General features: G+C 47.9%; 1 protein-coding gene across 19 annotated transcripts in view; it reads left to right on the forward strand.

Moving 5' to 3' along the window:
• tcf7l2 (transcription factor 7 like 2) overlaps positions 1–23941 on the forward strand; it is a 76414-nt gene that overhangs the window by 12080 nt on the left and 40393 nt on the right. For 13 of the 19 annotated variants that reach the window (XR_015103871.1, XR_015103870.1, XM_086137700.1 and 10 more), the window contains exons 4-5: positions 13516–13617; positions 18992–19051. Coding sequence is in view for 17 of the 19 variants with exons in the window: in XM_086137700.1 (XP_085993826.1) it covers positions 13516–13617; positions 18992–19051 (162 nt within the window). In the remaining 2 variants the exon portion in view is untranslated. The remainder of the gene's footprint in view (positions 1–13515; positions 13618–18991; positions 19052–23941) is intronic. The other 6 variants (XM_086137703.1, XM_086137692.1, XM_086137702.1 and 3 more) reach the window with 1 other exon arrangement.

The raw sequence follows: 23941 nt of genomic DNA on the forward strand, positions 1-23941 counted from the left end.
AGACGGAGGGTGGTGGTGGTGGCGGTGGGGGGAAAAGATGGCGAGCTAATGAGTCTTTGTGTCAGCGTGAGCGCGGCGGGCGGCCGCGCACGGAGTTTTCAAGCCTTATCCTCTGCATCCGCTGTCGCGGTGACACGCGGTGAAGAGGAGCCGACACCCCTGCGTCGGTCCGATTCGAGTCAACAGAAATAACGGATCTGTAAGAGACATTAGCGCGCTTCGGTCTGTGCCTTGCAACGCGCCCGTCCCCGTTCTTTCGGGGAGGAACAACATCCCTCTGGTTCCGCCGGACCAAAAATAACCATCGAAATTGCTATGGTTGCGTTAGGTTGCGGCGGCGGCGGCCTCGTGGCAGCCAGGAACCCGATTTGAGGTGGCATGGGAGGCCCGGGGGTGAGATCCGGGCTGACCTCCAAGGAAATTGCAGGGCGCCGTGGACGGAGCGCGACGGTTAACAACCAGCGCGGGAAAACGGCCGAAGCTGAGATTTGAACCCCTAACCGCTCGGCCCACCGTGCTGCCCCAGGTTGTAAATGATGTCAGCATATTTTTTTAAACGTACTCAAAAATCCGTCATCACGTCTCCCCAGCATGCCTCACGTTGTTCCTCTTCTCAACTTCTTTTTCTGTCTGCCACGCTTGCAGCCTTCAAACTCTCTTGGAAATCCCTCCGCTGCCATCTCGCTCTCTCTCCGTACGCGCTGTGATTACCTCTCCAAACTGGCAATAAGTTGATTGCTTTACAGAGATGATGTAAGCCTCTGCCCTAGGGTACATCAGGTTGGATTTCTCCTTCTTTATCTTGCAAAGCCTAAATTAACAGCTGGTTTGGTCGGAGTTCTCCCGGATCTGACTCAAGGATTAGGCCTGGTTCTCATGCGAGTCAATCCAGTTTGATTTATTGCAGGTCTATCAAAAAAAAGATCAATGGGAGTCCTTTTGAAAGTAAATCCTTAATCGCTCTTTGCACTTACGTGTCATCATAGTGATTTCTTTCCCCCTTCTCCTTTTCCCCATTTCTCACTCCCTCATTCTTATTCTTTCCGTACACCTTGTCTCCCCCGCCCCCTTTCCGCTCCGCCAACAGCATCAGGGTAGCTGGATAGATAAATTATTTTTCTTCTTCTGCTCTCATTAGCGATATATTCAAGCAAGGCAGCTCCAAGTTGGGCGCCTTTGCGTTCCGTGGTCGTGCTCGCAACCTTTTGTGCCGCTCGTGTTGCGTCTTCGCCGAAACTTTCTCATATTAGGCCCCGTCGCTCATGCCGGGCTCGGTAATAAGGAAGTTGAAGAATTGATGTGTTTGGGGCTTCTCACCTCTGACTCTGCGATCCATATTTATGAGCGCAAGACTGAAATGACAATGCTAGTGAAAGGAAAAGGCTCTCTCGTTGGGATGCTCGCCGCTCCTCAAGGAATATTCCTTTGCTTCGACGAGGCCGTTCGACTTCCCTTTGGTTCGGCGCAGCACAGTGGGCTTTTTTTTTTTTCTTCCGCTTTGCATCTTCATTGTTGGAGGGTGTCCGTTAACGATGTGCAAAAAGCTTTTCCTCCTTGCCATACGACAAGGCTGCTACGGTTCCTCGCGTACGGCTTTATCTGAGAGTATAGCCATGCTCGGTGTAATTCATGCTAACGTGACTCATCAGTGCGTCGTTTTTATTGAAACGTTCGAAGAGCCAGCCGCCTTACTCCAGCCCCGTTTGGATGAAGCTCCAGTCCATTGATTGCTCGACGGTAAATCTTCGCTCCGTGTTTGTTTCCGGCTGCAGATGCTAAGCGAGACTCCAAAATGAGTCTTTGAGGCTGTGTCACGCCGCATAAGACGTCGCACGATGACGTCGTGGACGCCGCCGAGACCGGCCAGATCAGGATTTGGTGTCGAGCTCGTAGGAAAGATGACTTCATGTAGCCCACGTAGGGGAGGGTTGATATGACCTCACCATCCGAGCGTGGGAACGTATCCAGTCGCTTGCGTTGAGGACACCCAGCTTAATGTTTTCAACGGTTTCTAAGGCTCCCGGGCTCAGTTTACCGATTCGCCATCAATCGACCGACGTTCGTGCGCCGCAGACCGCCGCTTCCTGAAATGATACGAGAGATGATGTGCCTTAAATTCAGGTGTGTGTCGCGCTAGCACGCTCGGCCCAGCTGACTGGCACACAGACCCGGGCTTCTGCAGGGGTGGGGTGAAGCCGGGCTGACAGGATACGTGGGAAGGAAGGGGCTTGCTGTCAGCCAGCTGGACCTCTTAATCCTACAGCCTTGGGGAAAGGGTGTGTGTGTGTGTGTGTGTGTGTGTCAATTCTCATGCACACCTCTCGCAACACTGTGGCGCAGCTGAGTCCACGTGTATGTTTGCGCTCCATTGAGACAACCGAGGTTTGTTTACCGCAGTCCTGCCTTTAAACACCGCTCTCGATATTCACTTCCGTCTCTCAGCACTTGACGAAGGGAGCTTCGGAGGTACTTGTCACACCAGCAACCCCCCCCCCCCCCCCCCCCTCTCTCACATACCATAGCCCCCTATCAATTAAATCCTGTAATCCCGTGTTTTTTTTTTTTTTTTTTTTTAAACGTCACCTAAAATGTCGTCATTGAGGGGTTGGCTAATTGACTCTTCTGTTGCCTGGATTGGAACAATAATAATAATAATAATAATAATAATAATAGATTTTATTTATAAGCGCCTTTCAAGACACCCAAGGACACTTTACAATAACAAAAAACACAAAACAATACGGGTTGAGCAGCGGCAGCCAAAACGCGCCAGCGTTCACTCAACCCGAAAGTCAGAAAGAAACAAGGGAGGGAGAGGGGGAGAAAAAAAAAACCACGCTCGAACTACCCTCATTTGAGGATAATTTGAGTGAGGCAAAAAACTCCTGCACAAGCATATGACAGTTACAACAGGTCACAAGTAATAACATTATTGTACTGTTAAAGATACCTGGCAAAAATATCGAGATGACACTTTGCCCATATCACACAATCACGCCTTTCAAGCTCATATGGAAACAGTTTCGAAATATTAACTTCTTGAATGCACAATTGTTGGAACATCTAACATGATGGTTGTACAACTGTGTCGGAGTACCTAATGAATTGTTCAATGTATGTTTCACCTTTTCATAGGAGATACAGTCGATTGTGGTCGAAATCACAACGGCTGAAACCCCTATGGGAATGTAGTCACAATGGTACCGATGTGCTCGTTGGGTGATGAAATGGCGACCATGCTGTAAATAGAGCTGTCGTTTTCTTTTCAAGTCAACGGCGCTCACCTGCAGCCGCAGTCCTCGCGTTTGCTCCATTGTCACCATCCAAACGCGGCGCAAGCAAGCGGCCGGTTGCAACGCGTTCTTCTCGTCGACATCGTATGAGATTTCTTTCGTTTTTCTATTTTATTTATTGATGTATTTATTTTATTTTATTTTATTTTTTTAGCTCTTTGCATATATCACAAGCTGGCAGGCTAAGAGCTTGGGACTTCCCCACGCCACACACTCCAAGCCTTTGATCGCTTGCTTTGGAGGTAACATCAAACGCCGCGGCACAGAAAGGCAGCTACTACTGTGAAGTTCAATGTTCAACTTGATGGCTTGGCTGAGGGCTTTTGCCTCCCCCCCACCACCACCACCAGGCTGCACCCCTCAGCTCCTCTCCTCCTCTAGCCCACCACCACCGCTGCACACCCCAATGCTACACGCCCTCCCGCCGCTCCCTCGATCCCTCTGCTGCATCTCTCAGCTGACAACCAGAAAAACACAAACTGTTTTTCGCCAAGGTTTTTAATACCTCCGACCTCACCTCCATCGAGTCGAGGTTGCGCGATGCGAGACCTCCTCCCCGCGTAAATTTCAGACGTACACAAAGGTATTGCTGTCTGGCCTGCGTGGTTAGAAAGGGCAACCTCCTCCTGTATATTTCAGGCGGTTGCATCAATGCCAAGCGTGAGGCCCGTTGTGGCAGGAGGGGAATCGCAACGTAGTTATTCCGGGAATTAATCTCCCCCTTGCCTTCATCACACCTGCCAGAAGTGAGGAAAATATCCCAATAAGAGCACACAGTTTCGTGAGTTGCGCATCAATGAATGAGAATTTCACCCTCTGTCTGCTCATCTTCCATGTCCCGCCATCATATTTAGCAGATGTTTGCAAAAGTTTCTTTTCATGCAGATTGGGTGCAGAGATTTTGGTTTCACTTTTTCGGTCCACCACAGAATCGAAATGCTCCACTTGTGAGCATTCGCTGCCATGAACCAGGAATTAGTCTGTCCCCGTGCCTCGATTAAAAAGAGGAGCCGATGGAGCGTCCACAAGGGAAGCAAAATTCTTTATTCCCCCACAGTGAGTGCCACTAAATCCCGCTCGTAGCCTGACTCCGCTTTGCTTTTCCAGTATTTAAATGAGTTGAGACCAGCCAAGGTGCTCCGCTAAACGCTTTTTCTCACTTTCGCTCTCGCTCTCTTTCTTGCATATGAGCTTCCTTGTCTGACTGTGCCAATTAGCAACAACGACAAAAAAAAAAAAAAAAAGCAGTGTGGCCTGCTTTTCTTCTTCCCCGCTGCAGCTTCCTTGATAGACTTGAGCACATGCGCATGTTTTGGTGTACCATTAGCTCGGTGTGCGGGGAGGCGTGCGCCGGCTTCTGCTGCCTTATCTCCACGTCAGTCACGGCATCCGTGTGTGTGCATGCGTGTGTGTGTGTGTGTGAACATCAGTTGTAATGATCTCTATCTAGCCTGTCGGTGCGTGTTAGCGCCCAGCCTCCCTCGCCCCCGGAGCAAACTGTTCCCTTGCTAATAGATGCAAAATTAAGCTGATCAATAGATGGCCCCAGCTCATTATTGACACGTTATCTTCGGCGTGGGATTTTTGTCCAGGGGCGGGTGCGGGTGGTGGGGTACTCAATGCGAGGCCTGAAGATACCGAAGTGGGAAAGGGGTCGGGGCAGGGGAGGGGGGGGGGGGTTAGAATATGGACTTTATTTCAATAATTGTAACACACAGAAAGTCAATTAGTCTCACTCGAGTATTTTTGTGGTTCTGTTGGATTCGTCAATAATTGGCATGTTATGCAAAAAATGTTTTGATCACTGGTCGTTGTGCTACCATGTGGCAAAAATGTTTTGATCATGTTTGATATAAAAAGAATTCCACAAAAAAAAAAAAGTCCTGTGTGACCTTGGTTGGGAAGTTGATGTTTTGATCACCGCTTGTAGGTTGGATGATGCCAAACCAAGCAAGTGCTTGCGTGCAGAATTTTATTTGAACGGAAAAGACCAACCGAGAATCAAGGTGCCATCCAAACATCTTGATTGCGCCACGATGCGAGCGACGCAACGCTAAAAACGAATCCTTTGATAAATGATGTGTTTATAAATCCAGAACTTGACTGGGACTCGAGTTGTGATGCATCATTTCTCAAGTCATGAATATTCAGGCTGGACTGCTTCCAGGAGGTGCACTTTCAGGTGCCGACGAGACAAAAAAAAAAACGTTTGTTTGCCGCTCGGAACGTTGCTTTTGTGAGGATTAATTGCTTGTGTGTGTACGCGGTGCCTCCTGCGTGATACTTTGGGATTGATGAATATGTGTAGGTGGATTGGTGTGATAGTGCGCGGCGGCGTTCCCGGCGTGTCGGAAGTCTTTGTTGAAGCCTGAGAGTGCACACATTGTCTCCCCTGTGAGGAGCAGCTTCCTTATATCCCGTCTGCCGTTTAACTAATTCACAGCGAACTCTCGCAGAACAAAAAAAAAACAACAGATAAAATAAAAAAACATCAAGGGCAGCTCTCCTCGTAGCGCTATAACAAATAACGGCAGACTGTGGGCGCTGCGCATTTCACACCCTCAGCTGAGCTCAGTTGCCGCTTCACCTTTTTAACTCGCTCCCCCTCTTTCGCGATGAGTTTATGATAAGGGTTGCCCGACCTCCTCCCAACCCTCCCCCTGGCCTTGCCTTTCGCCAAAAAGGAGACGGACCATCTCGTAGGTCAGTCCAATCAGCGCGGTAGAGCGCGGACAATCCAAGAGCGGGATTCACGGAAGAGCGCTACAACCCACGCGAGATTTTTAAAATTTTTTAGTTTTTACAGATTTCAATCTGAATAGTTGAAAGTATTGTGTACATAACTGCGAATTAAATGCAATAAAAAGTCGAGCCACTCAAGATTTTTTGGGGCGTAGACTATAATACAGTCAAACCTCGTTACAAGGTACCCAAAGGGACAGAACGAATATGTATGAAGACTGTGTTACATTGTTGGCCGGACATTTTGCTGAACCACATAAATTTCGGGAAAATGGCTTCAGGCAACATTCATGTTTCTATTTATTTCTAATGCTTTTGAAAAGGCTTCTGCGCTGAACTGCAGCGGTTTCTCGGGCACTTCGAATTGCTGAATGTGACGGCCTTTTTGATGGCGGACCAGTAAATCCAGTTTCTGCGGCGTTAGCACAGGTAGATTGCGAGTTGCACGCTGGAAAGGAACATGAGTCGGCAGGCGAGCCAAGGGACTCATTTCTGATCCCTTTTCACAATGTGAAGGGTGTTCACCCAATGCCAGCAAAACGACAACTGATGTCTCGCGCGCTCGAGCCAAAAGAGTTGAAGACTTGGCACCCTCAAGTGTAATTTTATTATTGTTTTTTTTTTTTAATTATTGGCCAGCTTTTGAGGACGATGACTCAAAAAGATTGTCGCTGCTTTCGTTGTCCGTTAGCACAAGTGCCATTTGTTTGGGTCGTTGGAAGTTTTGTACGTTGATTGTCGGTCGATTAGCCGGATGACACCCCCAAAAATGTTCTGAATGCTGTTTTTTAGTTGACAGGATTATGTGAAAAATATTTTGATGTGTAGAGGGGTTGGATGACGCAAATATTTTCATCGTCTTATGATAGTTAGAAGCAGCCGGGGGGGGCCTTTCCTAGTGGCCAAAGTCAGCCGGGATAGGCTCCACCTCAGGCAAAAGGATGTTTTCATTTTGGTTAGCATCCATTCAACCATTTCAGCACCGCTTATCCCGATCATTGGGCTTGCTGGAGCCTATCCCGGCTGACTTCGGGCGGAGGGTCGGACCGCACCCTGAACTGGTTGCCGGTAAGTCGCAGGGCAGATGAACAGCTCGCGCGACTCTTGTTGGAGTAGGAAGCATCTTAAAAAGAGGCTCCACAGCGGCGCCCGATGCTAAAGGTTGCCAGGGAAGGCCTGTTCATTAGTCAGGCTGATGGAAGCCTCGCCATCTCCTGCTGGCCCTCCATCCTCACCGTCGCTATTTATAGAGCGTCCAAGATACTCCTGATGGCGCGGGATGAGGGGGGAGGCGGGACGGGGGAGGGAAGAGTTTGAAGAAATGGAACACTGCGGACTCCTCGGGAGTCAAATTGAGAAGGTGAAAGATTGCACTGAAGCCAAGTTCTGTCACTGGATCTTCACGTCAAATCCACTTCAACTATTTTAAAAATCTGAATTGACCTTCCCGATGATGTCACGGTATTTGCGAGTCCAGCTGTAATTTTCATTTTAACGGGTAAATTGATTTGAAAATGGGGAAAATTCCGACATGGCTAACGTCATCATTTCAACATTTTCTGTCGCTCAGATTAATGGTTCAGATATGTACTGTACATAAGATGCATCGTTTGACACCGAACGTTTGCGCTGTAGAGCTGAGAATAGCCAGCAGGCTCGCCGTCGTTTTGCAACATTTTTCTTGTGGACGTTTTTTAATTTATTTTACAAGGTAGCAAGCAGTTACGCAATCCTCACCATTTACTGGTCAATGGGGTCGGTGTTTGACTCGCACATTTGTCCACACCTATTAAGTCAACAGCGCAAGAGCAGAAACTGTATTTATCTCACGAAGCAATGTTCAAGGGAGCAGGATAAACATCCATGACAGGCCGGGTCAAAGGTCAAGTGTTGGTTGACGGAGTCTTAAAACAAGGGAGAGAAAAAAAGAAGAATAAAAAACTAATGCAGTGGACACCCAGGACTGGTCACCAAGCCAATGGCAGAGCAAATGTAGACAAACAGTCGCACCTATAGACAATTTCGTCTGTCCAGTTAACCAAAGAATTGTGTTTTTGGGACCTGGAACGTGGAAACTCCAGCGCAGAATGAAACCCGGATCGCCTTTCTTTGAGGCAGGCATGCCAAGCATGACACACAACCACTAATCGAGCGTGCTGAGTTTGGAAACATTTTCTGGAACGAAATCATGCAAGATATTGTGACGGGAGTGGTGTACATGTCTTCTCTTGGCTGTTCAATGACCAAGTTGACAAACACCAACTCATTCGCTGCCAAACGTTTTTAAAGCCGACTTCCCTCTACTGCTGAAACAAAGTGTTGACTTCTTTCACCCGAAAAAGAAAAAAAAGTCTCTATTTCTTGCTCTTTCCATTTTTTTGTAATGAGAAGCAGAAGATTCACCTTAAAGCAAAAAAACAAACAAACCTTTATGTTGGTCCGTGGTTAGATTCCAAGTGACGAATATAAAAGTCCCAGGCGGCGAAAGAATATCTGAGGTTGATGCAACTTAAAAATTGCAGTTTGACAATCGTGCGTTCATTTTAAAATGCGAGTCAAGTCTACGTTTGGTCATGAGACAGGGGAGGCCGCGCGGGCACCACCCGTCAGAATTCGCGTTGATTTGTAAGAGTCCGGTCGAGCTCCTCCCTGCAAGGCACCAAGTCGGCCCGAGCGCTCTCGGGGCCGGCGGAACCCTCCCCTCAATCCCCCAAGTGGAGTGAATATCGCTGTGCTGGACCCGTTCCCGCCGCAGGGCACGCAAACCCCAGGCCTTCCCGTATTCCGCCTTTTATTTTCCTGCTTGCGAATTGCCTCCGGCTATCAATGCAGGTGGGGCGTATTTTTTTTTCTCCGCTCCAATATTTACTCATAAAATGTGTATTCGTAGTTGCGTTGCTTGTTTTGCGTCGGAATTTCATCCAGTGACCTCTCCAAAAACATCTGTATCCCCGCATTTGTTTTTCAACCCGGGGGGGGGGGGGGGGGGGAGAGAATTAAGCTTCCGCTGACCTCTGTCGCACACCAAATTAAAGTGTCCCATCCTCAACAACTGTTGTTTGCGCCTTGCCTTCCACCTGTTCCCAAGAACGGACTCTCACTGCAAACAGATCAAGTGAAGACGCGGCCTGGGTGCTTTTAGAGGGATCAGATTGGAGTCAAACTAGTTGGGTTAATCCGTTAATCCACGCGTAGTTTACTCACATGGGTTTTCTTTTTAATGGGCTTCTCAAACTCGTTTTTAGCTCGTCAGACTTTAATAAAGCTCTTTAAAGCGCCAGCGGTTTAATTGTGTGTTAATCTGTATGATGTCAATCCTATCTCCGAGCGTGTTTCTTTTTTGTTGTTGTTTTTTTTATTTTTCTGGGCTTCTTTTACCAAACGTGTTTCCAAATGCGGCTTTCAGGTGTGTCTAATTTGCGCAAGTCTGAATTTTCCGCACAATCGTGTATGGTTTATGGTCGGCCGTGTCTGACAGAGGGGTTGGAGCTCTGCTGCAGTCCCATCGCCACACACAACATCCATATGCTGACTGTAAACCCAAGCTGCTATTTGTCCGTTTATGACCCCGCCACCCCCTCCTCTTGGCCCGAACGTTGCCGCCGCGGCCGGGGTGCCTGTCAGACCCCTCGTCTGTCCAACGCCCCCCCCCCCCCCCTCCTGCCGAAGAGCGAAACAGAATTTGAGCGCTAGCGTTTACTCGTAATCCCACGACGAACGCGATGCGCTTTGGCTTCTGTTTCAGCGGTCGTGTGATGCAATTTATCAGGTGGCAACTTGATTGACAGAAAAAAAATGGTGGAAAAGTCAATGGTCTCTTTTTAAGAACTTTCCAAAGACTTGGCCTTTCGCACTTGGATGAGTGAAACGGCATCAATCATTCGGTCAATAAATCTGCCGGCCGCAAATAAATTCTGATCAAGGCACAAACGAGCAACGGCCATTCCAGAGAGAATGGGAAAGTGAATGGCTCGTCCAACATAAATAGGTAAGGACTCCACACAAATCCCGAGATGCGCTGGTCTTCACTGGAAATTTGAAGAAATCTTTGGCTTTTGTGAATGACTAACACACCCATTTCGACACGTGTGTGTCATCACACACGCGTGTCACTTGGACTCGTGATCATTCAAATGATTGCTTCCAGCACCCAAGCTATTTCAAGACTTTTGCCTTTTAAAAGTCTTTCTTTTAATAGGATGAAAACCAGAAATAATCCCAACTCCAACCCCCCGGCCCCCACCAAAAAGCTTTGGTTTGCCTGGGGTGAAAAATTTACCCCGGCGGGAGTTGAGTTCATTGCGATACAATGATTTGGAGGACCCCGTTGTCTTTCACTTCATCAGACAATTGAGTCATTCAGCTTCCGTTGTGGGGCCGGCTGGGGGTGACGAGAAGGGGTGGCCTTGGAAAGGGGGGGGGGCTGCAAAGGGAAGAGAGGAGCAATCTGGGTGGTTCTTACCATGTGGGGGGTTGTTTGAGGAGGGGCGGGAGTGCAGGAAGAGAGACAAGCGGAGACGAGAGAGTTATCCTGGAACTCTGCAGCAATTTGTCACTTTGGAATGGCTCTTGAGTTACCCAGGAGGCCCCCCTCATAGCGGGAGAGTTTTCAGGTTGCGGCGAAAAGGGGCGGGGGGCAGCCGGCAGGGGCTTGGGAGCAGCAGAGACGGGTCAGAGGTTGCGGCCGACTCAAGCCCAGGCAGTGTGTCCGTTGATGGAGGGAGAGAGAGATGGGGAAAGGGGGGAGGGGGCGTTGGTCGGAAAAGCCGGCGCTTGCCAGGGCTCCGTTTTCCTTGGCATGCATGTAAAAGCTGCAGGAGAGATTAGTGCGCGAGGACATTTGCAATCGGCGAGCTAAAGTGGGGCCACTTGTTTGGACATGCGCTCCGTCCCCCCCCAGAAATCAACCCTGTGCCACTCTCGAGAGGGTGTCACCTTCACCCTCCCTCAGAATGTCCTCATGCTACAGCTGCGTTGACATATTTGCGAGCATGTGCGCACATGCGCCGACGGGACATTCCAACGGTCGGCTTTGCAGTTTGCCCCTCCGCTGCGGCGGCGCTGGCCTCGCCGGCCTCGCTGGCTCATCTCCCGCACTCATCTTGAATTACCGCATAGATGACAGCAGCATACAGCACATGCGTAGACTCCTCATTGGCTCGTTGTTGCTGCAGTCCGCCGGCACTTCCGCCAAATTGAAAATGTCAGATCTTCCCCCGTAAACGAATGCAAGTCGAGTGAACGGCGTCCATCGCAGGGGATTCGTTCCTGGCCCGCGCAAGCACCATAGTCCAAACTCGGCAGTATTGAAAGACAATATGACTTGACTAAAATGCATTTAAAAAAAAACACATTGCACAAAATATTAATAATTCATGTCATTTTATGTTTTCATGAGTGTTTACAGCTATCAGTGTATGTAACGTTGTTCCTCTAATATTGAACTCATGATTTATATCAACCTAATAACTTAAAGAGGCTAAATGCTTGGAGGCTAGCTTCAATATTCTGCAAATGTGGCACTTCAGTTCGGCACCAATTCGTCCAATTCTGTTTGCAAAATGACATTGTCATGGCCAAATACAGTCATGACGTTGTTACTTGACAGGTAATCAAGAGAAATTGGTTTTGTCAAATAGTCGATACGTCTTCAGTCAGCAAATTATGGACGCGTGCTCTCCGACCGCGCCACTTTGACACATCCAACATGGCGGCGACATTGCATACATGGCGGCTCCGTCACTTCCTTCCATCCGCTCCCCATCATTCTCCCCTTGCCCCGCCGTGACAATTAATTACCAGCGTGTAGGGGGTCCATAAATCCTCGACAGACCTCAACGCAGGTTTTTACAACGGTTCATCCCCCCCCCCCCCCCCGTCCTCCCTACACACACACACACACACATACAAACAAGCATAAACAAAGACAGCTTTCCAGCACTAAAATCTGTCTTGTGGTCATAAATGAGAAGTGAAGAAACACCAGGCAACAGTCCACCCCCTCCTTTGCAGGGGTTGTAACCGTGGTCATGGAGTCAATAACTCCCTCCAGCCTCGACCACTTGCAGGCACCCCATGGTGAACTCTGCGCTAATTACCACTGATTTAGACACAGTCTCAGGAAGGGTCGTGACACACTCTCTCCGATCAGAGCTGACTCAAACACACACACGCACACACACAGACGCGCATACAAACTAGCGGGCACTCCTGCTGGATGGCAACCCAAAAGATACTTAATCTGACCTTGCACTTGTATGGCAACGTACACAAAAAAGGTCAGCATTAAAAATAAACAAAGATCCGCGCTCACGCTTTATACGGAACGTCAGTCTGACACCGTCTCGACCTCAAGCAAACTTCTTCGTGCGGATGTCTTGATGGTGGGAATGTACAATATTATTCCTTGGACATAAAAAGGCAGTGTGCTCAAAGGAACAAAAAGGTCCTTCTTCTAGAACACGCTAACACCCATATCAAGATTTCAATAGGAGACATTAAAGTCAATTTCCTGTGGGTAATTTAAGTTGAATTGATGTGCGTGTGAAAAGTCACCCAAAAAAAAAAGATTTGAGAAACCAATCCCTAAAAAGAACCCGCCATTTTGTTTTGAAGCAGCCATTTTAGGGTCAAAGAAATCTTATTTGAACTACTCATTCAAGGCGCCGATGTCGGGCAGAATCGTGCATCTCCAAAACTGTCAATTTTCAGTGGGGTGGGGGGACCCGAAATTTCTACCAGACATCTTTTTGCCTGATTGTCAGCATATTTGAAGCACGTTTCCAGGTCGTTCCAGTTAGGTTGACATTTTAAGGTTCAGGTGAATTGCGGTGGAACACACACACACATTAAAAAAAAAAAGTGATTTGCGAGTAAAGGAAAAGTCTCCGGGAATAGTCTTGCTGGGAAAAAGTACGACATGCCGGAATCGTCCATCCAGTGTGTCATCCCGTTCTGACAAACGTTTCACATGAACCCTTGTTTCTGCTTATCTGTGCGCGAACGTGTGAAGCGGCGAGCGAGAGCGAAAGGCTTTGGGTGAAACGTCTGATATGGGCCGAGTCAATCATTTATGCGAGCCGTCAGGAGGTCTAGCCTGCTGAGACGCCACGCTCGGACCTTTTTATGGCTGTCAATAAAAGACTCTCAACAGTCCCATTTATGACATGAGGTCACCGCCGAGCCACAAACAGCGTGGCGCTCATTGGAACCTCCACCTTACCTTGTCTGGTTTTCATTGAGGTTAAAATGTACATAATGCAGAAAATCACACACACACGCACACAAAAAAAAAGTCTCGGCACTGGCCGAGTGTGAAATCAATCGTACCATCCATCCACCATCCATGTTTTTGAGTTTTGCACGGCCATCGAAAGAAATGTCCGTTGTCGTCGTCTGACTTTACGTTGTTCTCGTTTGCTTTCTGCATTAACGTGTTTTGTTCCCTTTCTTTCCATTCTGTTTCCTTTCTGCCATTCAGTACCTACAGATGAAATGGCCCCTGCTAGATGTTCAACCGGGAGGTCTTCAGAGTAGACAAGCACTTAAAGATGCCAGGTCCCCGTCACCGGCACACATCGTCGTAAGTAGCAACTGCTTCCCCCCCCCCCCCCCCCCCCTCTCCAAAGCCAAATGCAGCCTCTTCTCCCCCTCACCAACAGAGATAATAAACAAATGCCTGCGTTTATTTGCACGTTTTGACTCCATTGGCGAGGCGCTAACCTTTGGGAGAGCGGCAGGTGCAAGCATTTCGATAGCTTACTCGGGAATGATGTAACGCCGAGTGTGGGCGGTTGTCCAACATTGATTATCCGACCCCGCGGAGATGCAGGACAGAAAACTCTGGCAGTTGTCGGCGAGAACGAGAGAAGCCGGCCGGGCCCGAGCATCCGTCCACCGCGGGCATGTCGATACCGAAGGAGGCAGCCGGTCGCACTTCCAGCCTCGTTGTTTAGTTTGCGCTTAGAGGCGGAAAGTTTTTCCAGAGGTCGGCAGTAAGGTTGAGTGTGAGGATGAGGTGGCGGTGGTCGCCCGCCGGGGTCAGCCAGGAGGGAAAATCAATGAGAGTGGGGTTGCTGGCAAATTAACAACCTTAAGTTTCTGCGTTTGAGATGGAGAATTTGAGAAAGTGCTCGTTGGAGCAGCAGTGGGCAAAATGAAATATGTTCACTTGAAGAACAGAATTTATTCTCATTTTATTGTTTGGAATTGCCTCTGGATTGGCAGGCCGGGGTAGGTGGTGGTCCCTCTTTTTATGAAGGGGGACCGGAGGGTTCACACTCCTCAGCCTCCCTGGTAAGTGTGAAAGTGTAAGTGTGATTGCGAACAAAAACAAAACAAAACAACAAAACCGGCTGGAATCGCTCCTTCTCTTGCGCTGAATGGTGGTGTTATTTTTAAACCCGCCAGTTCAGCGGGTCCCCCTTTTTTGTTTTTTTTATCTTGCGCTGTTATTTCAGGACTCGCTGAAAATGAGTCCTTAAAGCGGTGGTAGGCAGGTAAATACTCCTGTTTTTTATTTTTCTTGAAAATGACTCATCCGGCTTGAAATGCCCACGGGGCCTTGCTTCCAACTTCCACGAGCGCTTTTTATGACTCCTTTTAAACGGAGTTCGGGAACAAAGTTTATTGCTTGGCGTTGCAACCTTTGTGCACTAACAAAGAAGCGTCTGACATCACTGTGGCTGTGATTGTTGTTTCTCTTTAAAACAGTCCGAAGTGCAAAACAAAAGGCAGCAGTGCGTTACAACTCGAAACTGGCGTTTGGCTACATGGGGAAAATGAACACGTTTGGCCGTTTTTGTCATTTTGACAATCTCTGCTGTGCTCAGCTCTCGCATCGCCGCCAGCGGCATGTTAAGTTGGATCCTGACGCTGCTGCGTCACGCCAAAGCACAAATCGACACGCACGCAGCTCATTGTTGCAGCCTGCTGTCGCCGTTGTTCTTCTTCCTCCCATCGTGGCTGAGTGTGAATCAACAGCGCCTCTAGTGGTTGCAGACAAATACTGCACTCTATATTTCAACATCATTTATCCCCTGGGGGAAATTCGATGATCACAGCTGCAATGTTTACACAAACACTCATATTAATAGTACATTAATGGTGGACCCCTGTGTAGAGGTCCGGGGTTTGAATCCGGCCCAGGGCTTTCTATGTGGAGTTTGCATGTTCTCCCCGTGCTTGCATGGGTCTTCTCCGGGTACTCTGGTTTCCTCCCACATTCCAAAAACATGCGTTAATAGAACACTCTAAATTGTCCCGAGCTGTGATTTTAAGCGTGAATGGTTGTATGTGTGCCCTGTGATTGGCTGGCAACCAGTCCAGGGTGTCCCACTGCCCAGAGTCAGCTGGGAAGGGCTCCAGCGCGTCTGCAACCTTCGTCAGGTCAAAGCGCTGCAAATAGTAGGTGGATGGATGGCTAATGTATACAGGCTGTGCTAATTACTTTTGGGCAAAGCTCGCCATTTGTGGTTTTTCGCTATTTGCAGGATTTGCTGTTTGTGGATTGTCGATCTCCATGAGTTTTTGCTGTTTGTGGATTATCACCATTTGCAGATATTTCGGCACTACTCTACTGTGATGGTGTCTAATTCCTCAATTGCTTGAGAATACTACAAGTCCGCAGTGAATCAAATACAAGTCAGTGTATTGCCATGGCAAAACACTTTGTATGAAATTATTTTCAGCGTATTACACCCCTGTAGCTAAGTTGATGCGTCCATTTCTGAAGGTGTCTTTGTTAGGTCAAGAAAAACTCTTGAACTTGATGATAAATAACTCAGTAGGGCCCCCCCCCCCCATTTATTAATTTTTTTTTCCTCGTTCTTTTCCCCTTCAGCACACAGGACGCAAAGCTCCGGGGCATTGCAGCATCACGCGCACACACAAGTTGCCGTTGCTGCGCGTGATGAAATTGAACGTGAAACGCAGCTTGTATTGTTGGCGCTCCTTCTTTTCCTCCTGCTCTGCTATCAACCTCTTGACTGAGAAGGAGGTGCAATTGAATGTTTCCTTGGTTTGCATCATACCAACTGTGTTGCATCTGGAAAAGAGAAGAGCAAAAAAAAAAGGGGGGGGGACTGATTCCTGTGGACTGCGTTCATTGTCGACCCCGCCACCCCCTGCCCGTGTCACTCAATCAATCTTTTGACCGCAAGCCGGCCTCGTCGTTTCAGCACCGCGATTCCCCTTATCAATAAGCGCTGTCAACAGTGGTTTCCTTGTTTTTGTTTGCAAATGAGAGGAAATCACTCCCGACACCTTGACCTGGCCCCGCCCGCAGCGCTTGTATCAGGGCTGCTCCCGCCGCGATAAGACGCCGCCGCAGATTGGTCAGCGAGATAAGAGCCGCCGGTTTGAGTGTTGCTAACAAGCGGCCAAATGGCCAGGGGCCATCCAGGCGAAGAATCGAAACCACTGCAAATTAAACCTATTGCGATATGGACACGCGTTTCGGATTTGGCAAATTGGAAAATATAGCTTGTAGACACTTTGCCACAACGGTTGATGTTTTTTTTTTTTCTTTCGAGGAAGCCATTCCAAGAAAATGGCAGCGCCGCAGGGAAAAGGGCGAAATAAAACACTTGTTGCTTTGTCACCTCTCGCTGCTATATTGATAGTTTTTCATTTATTTTTGCGGAATGTGAAATATCAACCCCAGCAACAGAAATAGTTCATTTTTTATTATAGAAAAGTACATCAATATTGTTTTTTTTTAAAAGGAAAGTGCCACATTAACAGTTTGTCTTCTTTTTAGAAAAATATTTTTTGAAAAACATTTTTTAAACAGAAGTCATACCATGACATCATTTGTTGGTGACAGGAAAGTGGGCATAGGTAGAAGCAACTCACAATCTGATTGGTTGTCTTAATTTGCCACTCTCGCAATTGGGGCAGGAGTACGAACACACGCACTCGCGCGCGCTCACAGCATCAACGTCTAGCGGGCAACAATGCCGCCATTGTTTCGCCGGCTTTCACTGGCAGCAGGGGCCGGCTGGAGCGTTAACCATTTCCCGACTGCGCTTCGACGAGCGCGTCATTGTGTCGTCGAGGCTGTGAAGAGAAAGCGTCCCGGGGACCAGGAAATGGGGCGGGCGAAGAGGGCCCTTGCCGCGTCGCACCCCCATCCCACCCCCCCGCCACCCCTCACCTTGAGTGTGTGATAATTAGCGAAGAGGAAGTGATGGAATCTGGACATTTTTACGGCTAGCGGGACCCCCCCAGCATTTTAGCGCCCTTAACTTTAACATTAGGAGCACGTTGAACTCTTGAGTGGCACTGGATGGTCACGTGACTGCTCCATGAGGTCAGCGAGTGAATAGACAGTTACCGGATCAAATTCACCTTTCTTTGTCACTTCTCTCTCCAGTCGGATACAAGGGGGCTTCCTGTGGTCTGAATGGGCCGTGCACCTGGACCGTCGGAACATTTACTCAGGACTGAGGGGGGAGGCCTGACGGGATTTTCTTATGAATGAATGACCCCGTGATCAGCAGACACCACCCACGCACCGAGCTTAGGACCTCACCGAGACCGCGCACGCGTTGATGCCTATCTGTTCCACGTCGTCCTCCGCAGAAGTTTGCTTAAGGCAGGCGCCCTATTGGGCCTTATGTTGTTGTCTGGACGTAGACAATCCACTCACAGTGTTGACTTTGTCAGCAAGACAACAATGACTCAAAGAGTCACGTTGATCCTTTCAATTGAGGACCCGTATCTAGGAGGTCCCCTTCTGAAAAACATTGTCAGAATGATTTCTTCTCTGAGTAGCTGTGATGTCATTGTCAGTCGACAGGAAGTGGCAAAATGGCCGCTCCCTGACATGGACAGAAAAAAAGGCTGGATTTTACTGCCTAATTTCTATTCCACGTACGTGATATCAGTCAGAATATACCGTGTTCAGACCAGTGGGGCTGCATGGAACCTATTCCTGTAAATATAATTTGACGCTCCCTTTAAGAGTGAGGCAGAGAGAGAGAGAGAGAGAGAGAGAGAGAGGGCAGAGAACTTTGCCGAGAAAACCCAACCTAACCTTTGGTGTACTGACCAACTCCGGTGCCCGAAAGCAATCCGACAAGTTGCTTTCTCTGCGCTGAGATCACTGGCTTCTATTTGCACTTGCACTTAACCCCCCCGAGGGCCGGCTGAGATAGCTCGCGCCAACAGCTGCACGCTCAACAACACGTACAAAGATGTGATCGGCTGTGCTGCTCTTTTGCGGATGTCCCGAGGTAGCCCAATGTTGCATATGCACACTTGGCAAATGAATTAAAAAAAAAAAAAAAAAAAGGAAGGGGCAGGATGTGGGTCCGCACCTACTAATAGATTATTTTGTATTCATTTGAATAGATTTTGGAGGATTTACGGTTACTTTGATTTATTACTTCTTCGTTTTTATTTTGGCCCGTGCAACTTTGGGAGATTTACGGTTGCCCAATTTTTTAGGACTTGAAGGTGGCATGTAAATTTCTCCATTGTGAGACTCTTACTTAAATCTGCACATTTTTGGGGCGCATTTATTTATTTATTTTAATTGGACTATTCTTTTCCCCCACAACAAATTCCGGCAGTGCCACTGAATCCCGGCCCCCTTTTTTTTTTCTTCTCAAAAAGCAAGCAAAATGTCCGGAACGTACTCAAGAGTGTAATATTGTTCGAACAAGGAGCCAGCCGGTACAGACAGCGACGTAACCAGAAACGAGCGCCGTCTTTCTGCTGGTTTCTGACAGTAAAAGCTCTAATAACCGACTCCGACATGCACCCCGGAGGAGGCCGAGTCCAGAGAGACGAGCTCGTCGTTTGAATAAGTCAGAAAATAAGGGAGTGTGGGATTTTCTAAGGAGAGCGCCTTGCTTTTGCATAAATCCTGGTCCGCTTTGTGCGTGTGTGCGCGTGTCTGTGAAGAGCTCATATAATTGTGTGACTTGGGACCGTCCATCTTTGCCTTTCAGGGGCCCTTCTGCTGGGAATTCCCTGGACAGTCAGATCTGAGCCTTCACCAATTTCATTTGGTGAGAGACCTTTGAATTCCCCCAAGATATCATGCTAGACTTTTATGGATTTGTTTTTATTCCACACCACCCAAATTAACCCTTGCTAATTGTTGATTTGAAAGAAAAAAAAAGATACCGTGGGATGATGGTGATGATGATGATGATGATGATGATCCCGCTTTGATTCTGCTTGTTGCTCAGTCAGTTGCTGCTGCTTTCTTGTCGCTATGTTGCTTCTTGGGCTTTTTGGGCTTTTTTCCCATAACCAAACTAAGTCTGATATTTTCTCTTTCTGTATGCTTGCTCCGCCCCCCCTCATGCTTTTTTTTTTGTCTCATCCTAAACATTCCTTGGTGATCCAGCTGATGTGTTTCTATTGTGCAACCCCCCCACCCTCCCAATAAATAACAGTTGGCGTGTGTCTTCAGAACACACCTGCCAAAATACTTTCGTCAACATACCCCCTCCCCGCACCCCCCCAGCCCGTAATTTTACACTCCTCTGAAATCGGCCTGTTTTGAGGAGGCGGTATCGTTTCATGCAAATGAGCCCCTGCATGCTTATTAGCCTTTTCAGTAACATGACGACGAGATACTTGTTGAGCTCCGAGCCCGAGTCTGTTTAAAAACAAATAAATACGTGCACGCATGTCCGCATATGGAAAACCAAAGCTTGGATTGTATTTTTACTTGCGACACTTGGTCACCAATCTGCCAAAATATAGATGGACAGATAGATGCTTCATGCACCATACCCCCTCTGAAAAATGGATAATATACAAGGCTCTGTTTGTCATTCCACTGCTTGACAAGCACAAGCTGGGCGAGACCCTCCTCCAACGCCCCCACCTGTCGCAAAACGGACTTGACAAATAGATTTGTCGGTGGCGATAAACTGTTGGATTCCAGCTGACGAATCAACAACGATGAGGGAGTTAGGACGCCAAAGTTTGTCCGTGTTTGTCTCAAAGTTGGAGTACTTCAGATCAATCCCGGAGGGGTTGAGTCGGGACTTCCTCCCGGGATCATTTGGCTCGTCGCGGCCTTGTTGACTAGCCGAGCCCTTCAAGGCACAAAGCGCGCTTGATTGTGCCAACGAGACGAGCCAAACACAAAGGGAAACGGTGCTGTTTTTCCCCGTGTCACCTTGGCCGGCTTTGGCTCTCATGCGATGCGTCTTTGCTAGAACTTGTTTGACGAGGTCTGGCAGGATCGCGTTTGGGTGTGCCCTCTCGCTTGCCTGTCTGTCTCGCGTGTATGCATTGGTGTCACACGAACACACTTTTTCACGGCCCGCCGTGGAAAGGCGTGACCGGAGTTTCAGATGACAGCTCGTCAGACGCGGGTCGAGTCGCAAGCGTCGCTTGTCACGGCCTACAACAACTTGAACTCGTTTAATCCCCTCCGGCGGTGTTAAGTAGGCGTTGGAAAAATGCGGTAATCACAGTTTACTCGCAGCTTTTACGTCAATAATTAGGGTCAAAGTGGCATCAATAATCCAATGTATTGTTGACGAACTGCACAGCCGACTGCACAGCCCCCGTCTGCCATAGTCCAAACTTGAGCCGCCTGTGGCAGCTGGCTGGCCGGCCCGTTGAGTGACAACAGAACCGGCGGCTGGCTGTGCTACTGTATGAACACCGGAGGCCGTTTCACAGGGAAACTTGTTTTGACAGAACTCCAGGTGTCTCATTGTTGGCTCAGGCATGGTTCAACAGATTTAGCAATTAGCACTGGGCTGAGGGCACGGGAAGGGAAGGGAAGGGCGGGGGCGCAGCCAGAAGGAGGAGGAGGGAATACAACAAGGGGTTGGATGGCGGGGGCGGGCTCGATGGGGGATGACAAGTTGGCTGCAGTGATGGAATGAGGAGTAAAACCTGTCATTTGACAAAACGACACGCATGTAAAATACAATAAGGAGATTATTTCAAGGGTAGGGGGTCCGTTTTTTTTTATGACAAAGAAGTAAAAACAGCAAAATATCACAAAGATTAAAAAAAATACAATCCCTATTAGATTTTTAAAAAATTGGGGGGTTGGATGGGAGAAACCGAAAATGAATTGCTCTCAGGAATGAAGTTTGAAAAGCTCCAACTAACTATTGGCCTTTTTCTCAAAGTTATCCACAAAATAACACGTAGGCTGTTGTCGCTCCCGACATGTGTGGGCCTCGTCACATTTCCGTCACCGTGAATGACCCGCTTTGTTATTCCCAAGAGGTCTGCCCCCGCTTTTCGATGAAGTTTCAAGACGACAAGCTTTTGAGAAGAAGGTGAATGCTTTTTTTTTTTTTTTTTTTGCCTTTCATAAGACGCGGCAGTCTGAAGCCACGCAGACACAGACAAAGTACGCGGCGTGCACGAACAAAAGGGAGACGGGCATCATTGTGAAGAAGAAGCGAGACCGAGGCTTTGCTAACAATGCTTGTGTCAGGCTTTCAGGGAAAACAACAAACAAACCAAAACAAAAAAAAACCATGTGGCTTAATGTCAAAGAGTGCGTCAATTGTGCCAATAAATGCTGAGCATTCGGGGTCAGGGTTCTTCTTCGGTTGTGGTGGAAGTTGCAAACTTGTAAATGCAGTGGATGCCGCATTCGAGTCATCAAGACACCCTTTCTGCAGTTTTATTGACTTGAAAGTTGCTGTTTTGTGCGTGCGTGCACATTGAAGTCAAGGTGGCAAAACAAAAGTGTATAGCAAGCATTGACATTTATTTTTTGGGGCAGTGGGGGTGGTGGGGATATTTGAATTCCCTTAAGGAACAATTTGAAGTTGTGGATGAGTACACCGTCGCAGTCAAATTTGAACGTTGTTGTGGAATGCCGAGTGATTCCCTTGAGTACTTAAGCTGCCTGGAATTCTTGTTTCCAGCCCCCTTAGAAAAGGAGAGGGGCTTTTTTTGGGAGGTTTTGCAGGGGTGGACGCGGGGTATCTGCTCAATTCTGTTTTTAGGCGTCTGGCGTCATGATCCTCCCTCCCTCCCCACCCGGCCCGGCCCCATCCGTCCTACTCCACCGTCACGCTGCCGGTGTACTGCAAACAATGCTTTCAGGTTGGTTTTGTTCTTCTCCGCAGTTCCAAGAAAGACCCACCTGAACTCCATCCAGTTTGTTTGGCACTCGTTTTGATGCGCGTCTTGTTGCTGTGTGTCGATATCTATTTCTTTTCTTCTATTCTTTTTTCTAAATGCGCCATCTTCCAAGTCGGTGTCGCAGACGTTGTCGGCGTGCCAGGGTTTTGTTTTGGAAGGAATTCGATATGAGGCGTAGTTTGCTCTCGGCGTGCTTTCCTGTTCCTGTCCTGGAAGTTTTGGCCACTTGAGTGAGACGGGCGATGATGCGATCAGACGGCGTACGCATACCTGTGCAGGTGTGCACATGCTCGGCGGGTTACTCATCCTTAACCTACCGGTGTTATTGTGGCCTTGCCAAAAAGAAATACAGCGTTTGCCAATGGGAGTGGCACGAGGCAAAACATTACATACGCTGGCCTAGTTGAACGCCAAATGCTTAAGATGGTACTCAACTCCATTTTACTAGGAAAGAAAAAACACGCCACCACTTCCCCACACCCCCAAAATATGACATGAGAATGACAAAAATATCGCGAAAATGACATAGCTAGCAAAAACATGCAAGCGTGCAAAAAATACGACAACATTTTTATAATATGAATAAACTATATAACATAAATCATGTGTAACATTCAGGTAATTGTCAACAAAATAGCACAATATAGTATAATGATACCAACATCTGATTAAAAAAAAAAAGGGGAAAAATACGCATGAAAATATTAGCTGGAAAAATGTATAACAGAAAAAAAAATATTCCACCAAAATATCTGTTACAAACTGCAAAAAGAAATGCAAAAATATTTCACATCAATTTTGATAATGTTGTGACCCCCCCCAAAAAAAAGTTCCAAAATTACTCTCCAAAAATGTTTTTAAAAAAATCCAATAAAAAATACAAAATTAATAGATGTCAAAAGTTGGCACAGAAATATCAGTAAACAATATCTTAGAAAAAAAATACAAAATATGACACCTGCTCAGGTAGCGAGTTGCATTAAAATGAACAACTTGAAGATCCCGTTTGGGGGAGGAAAAACAAACCCTCGGCGTAAGGCGAGTGTGACGGGGTGAAAAGGAGAGCTGGATTTGCGAGATTAAGGGGGGGATCATCATGCTTGATGGCTCAATCCTGACGGCATATCGGGGCCGATACGTCCAAACTAATAACGGCGGACCGGTGAAAGATTCCGAGAACTGCATGCCAGGGAAAGAATAAACGAGCCTGTCATGGAATCGGCGGCGCTGTCAAAGAAGCAGCCTAGCGTTCATTCATGATTAACATGACCAAAACACATTAGCGCTGTATTTATTCATTCATTTGTCTTGTTAACACCCTCCCAGAGTTAACCGAGCTGTGCTTCGGCACCAGTTTGTGTGACAGTTGCGCCGGATATGGAAAGAAAAAGATCCGGCGTTGTGATTGGAACTGGACAGAAGCCGCCTTTTCCTCTGCGGGCTCATTAGCGGACAGCAAATGGCGCTGATGTTGAATCGGCAGACGTTGAATCCACTCACCTCCTCAAGCTAATCTGGTTTGGATTTGTTGTGATTTTTTTTTCTTTTTCCTTTCATTTTTCTCTCTCCCCCACCAACGGGTATTGTAATTGGAACTTTTGGCAGTGTCTCCATCTTGCGTCGGAACGTCAGACAAGTTGAGTGGCTGCTGATGCAGAAGGGGGCCGGGCTGATTGGCGTGCAGTGAGGCGTGCCTAAATCAAGCGCCGGCATGAATGGCTGCCTTGCTTGTGGCTGGCATTCAGGGGCAATCTATGGCAGATTCTTTTGGGGGGGGGGGGCGACTCTGGAATAACGAACGCGGAAGATGCTCCCTT

Source organism: Hippocampus guttulatus, chromosome 19 (assembly GCF_054856545.1).
Source record: "Hippocampus guttulatus isolate MCC_2025c chromosome 19, RoL_Hgut_1.0, whole genome shotgun sequence".
In the NCBI taxonomy this organism is placed as follows: domain Eukaryota; kingdom Metazoa; phylum Chordata; class Actinopteri; order Syngnathiformes; family Syngnathidae; genus Hippocampus; species Hippocampus guttulatus.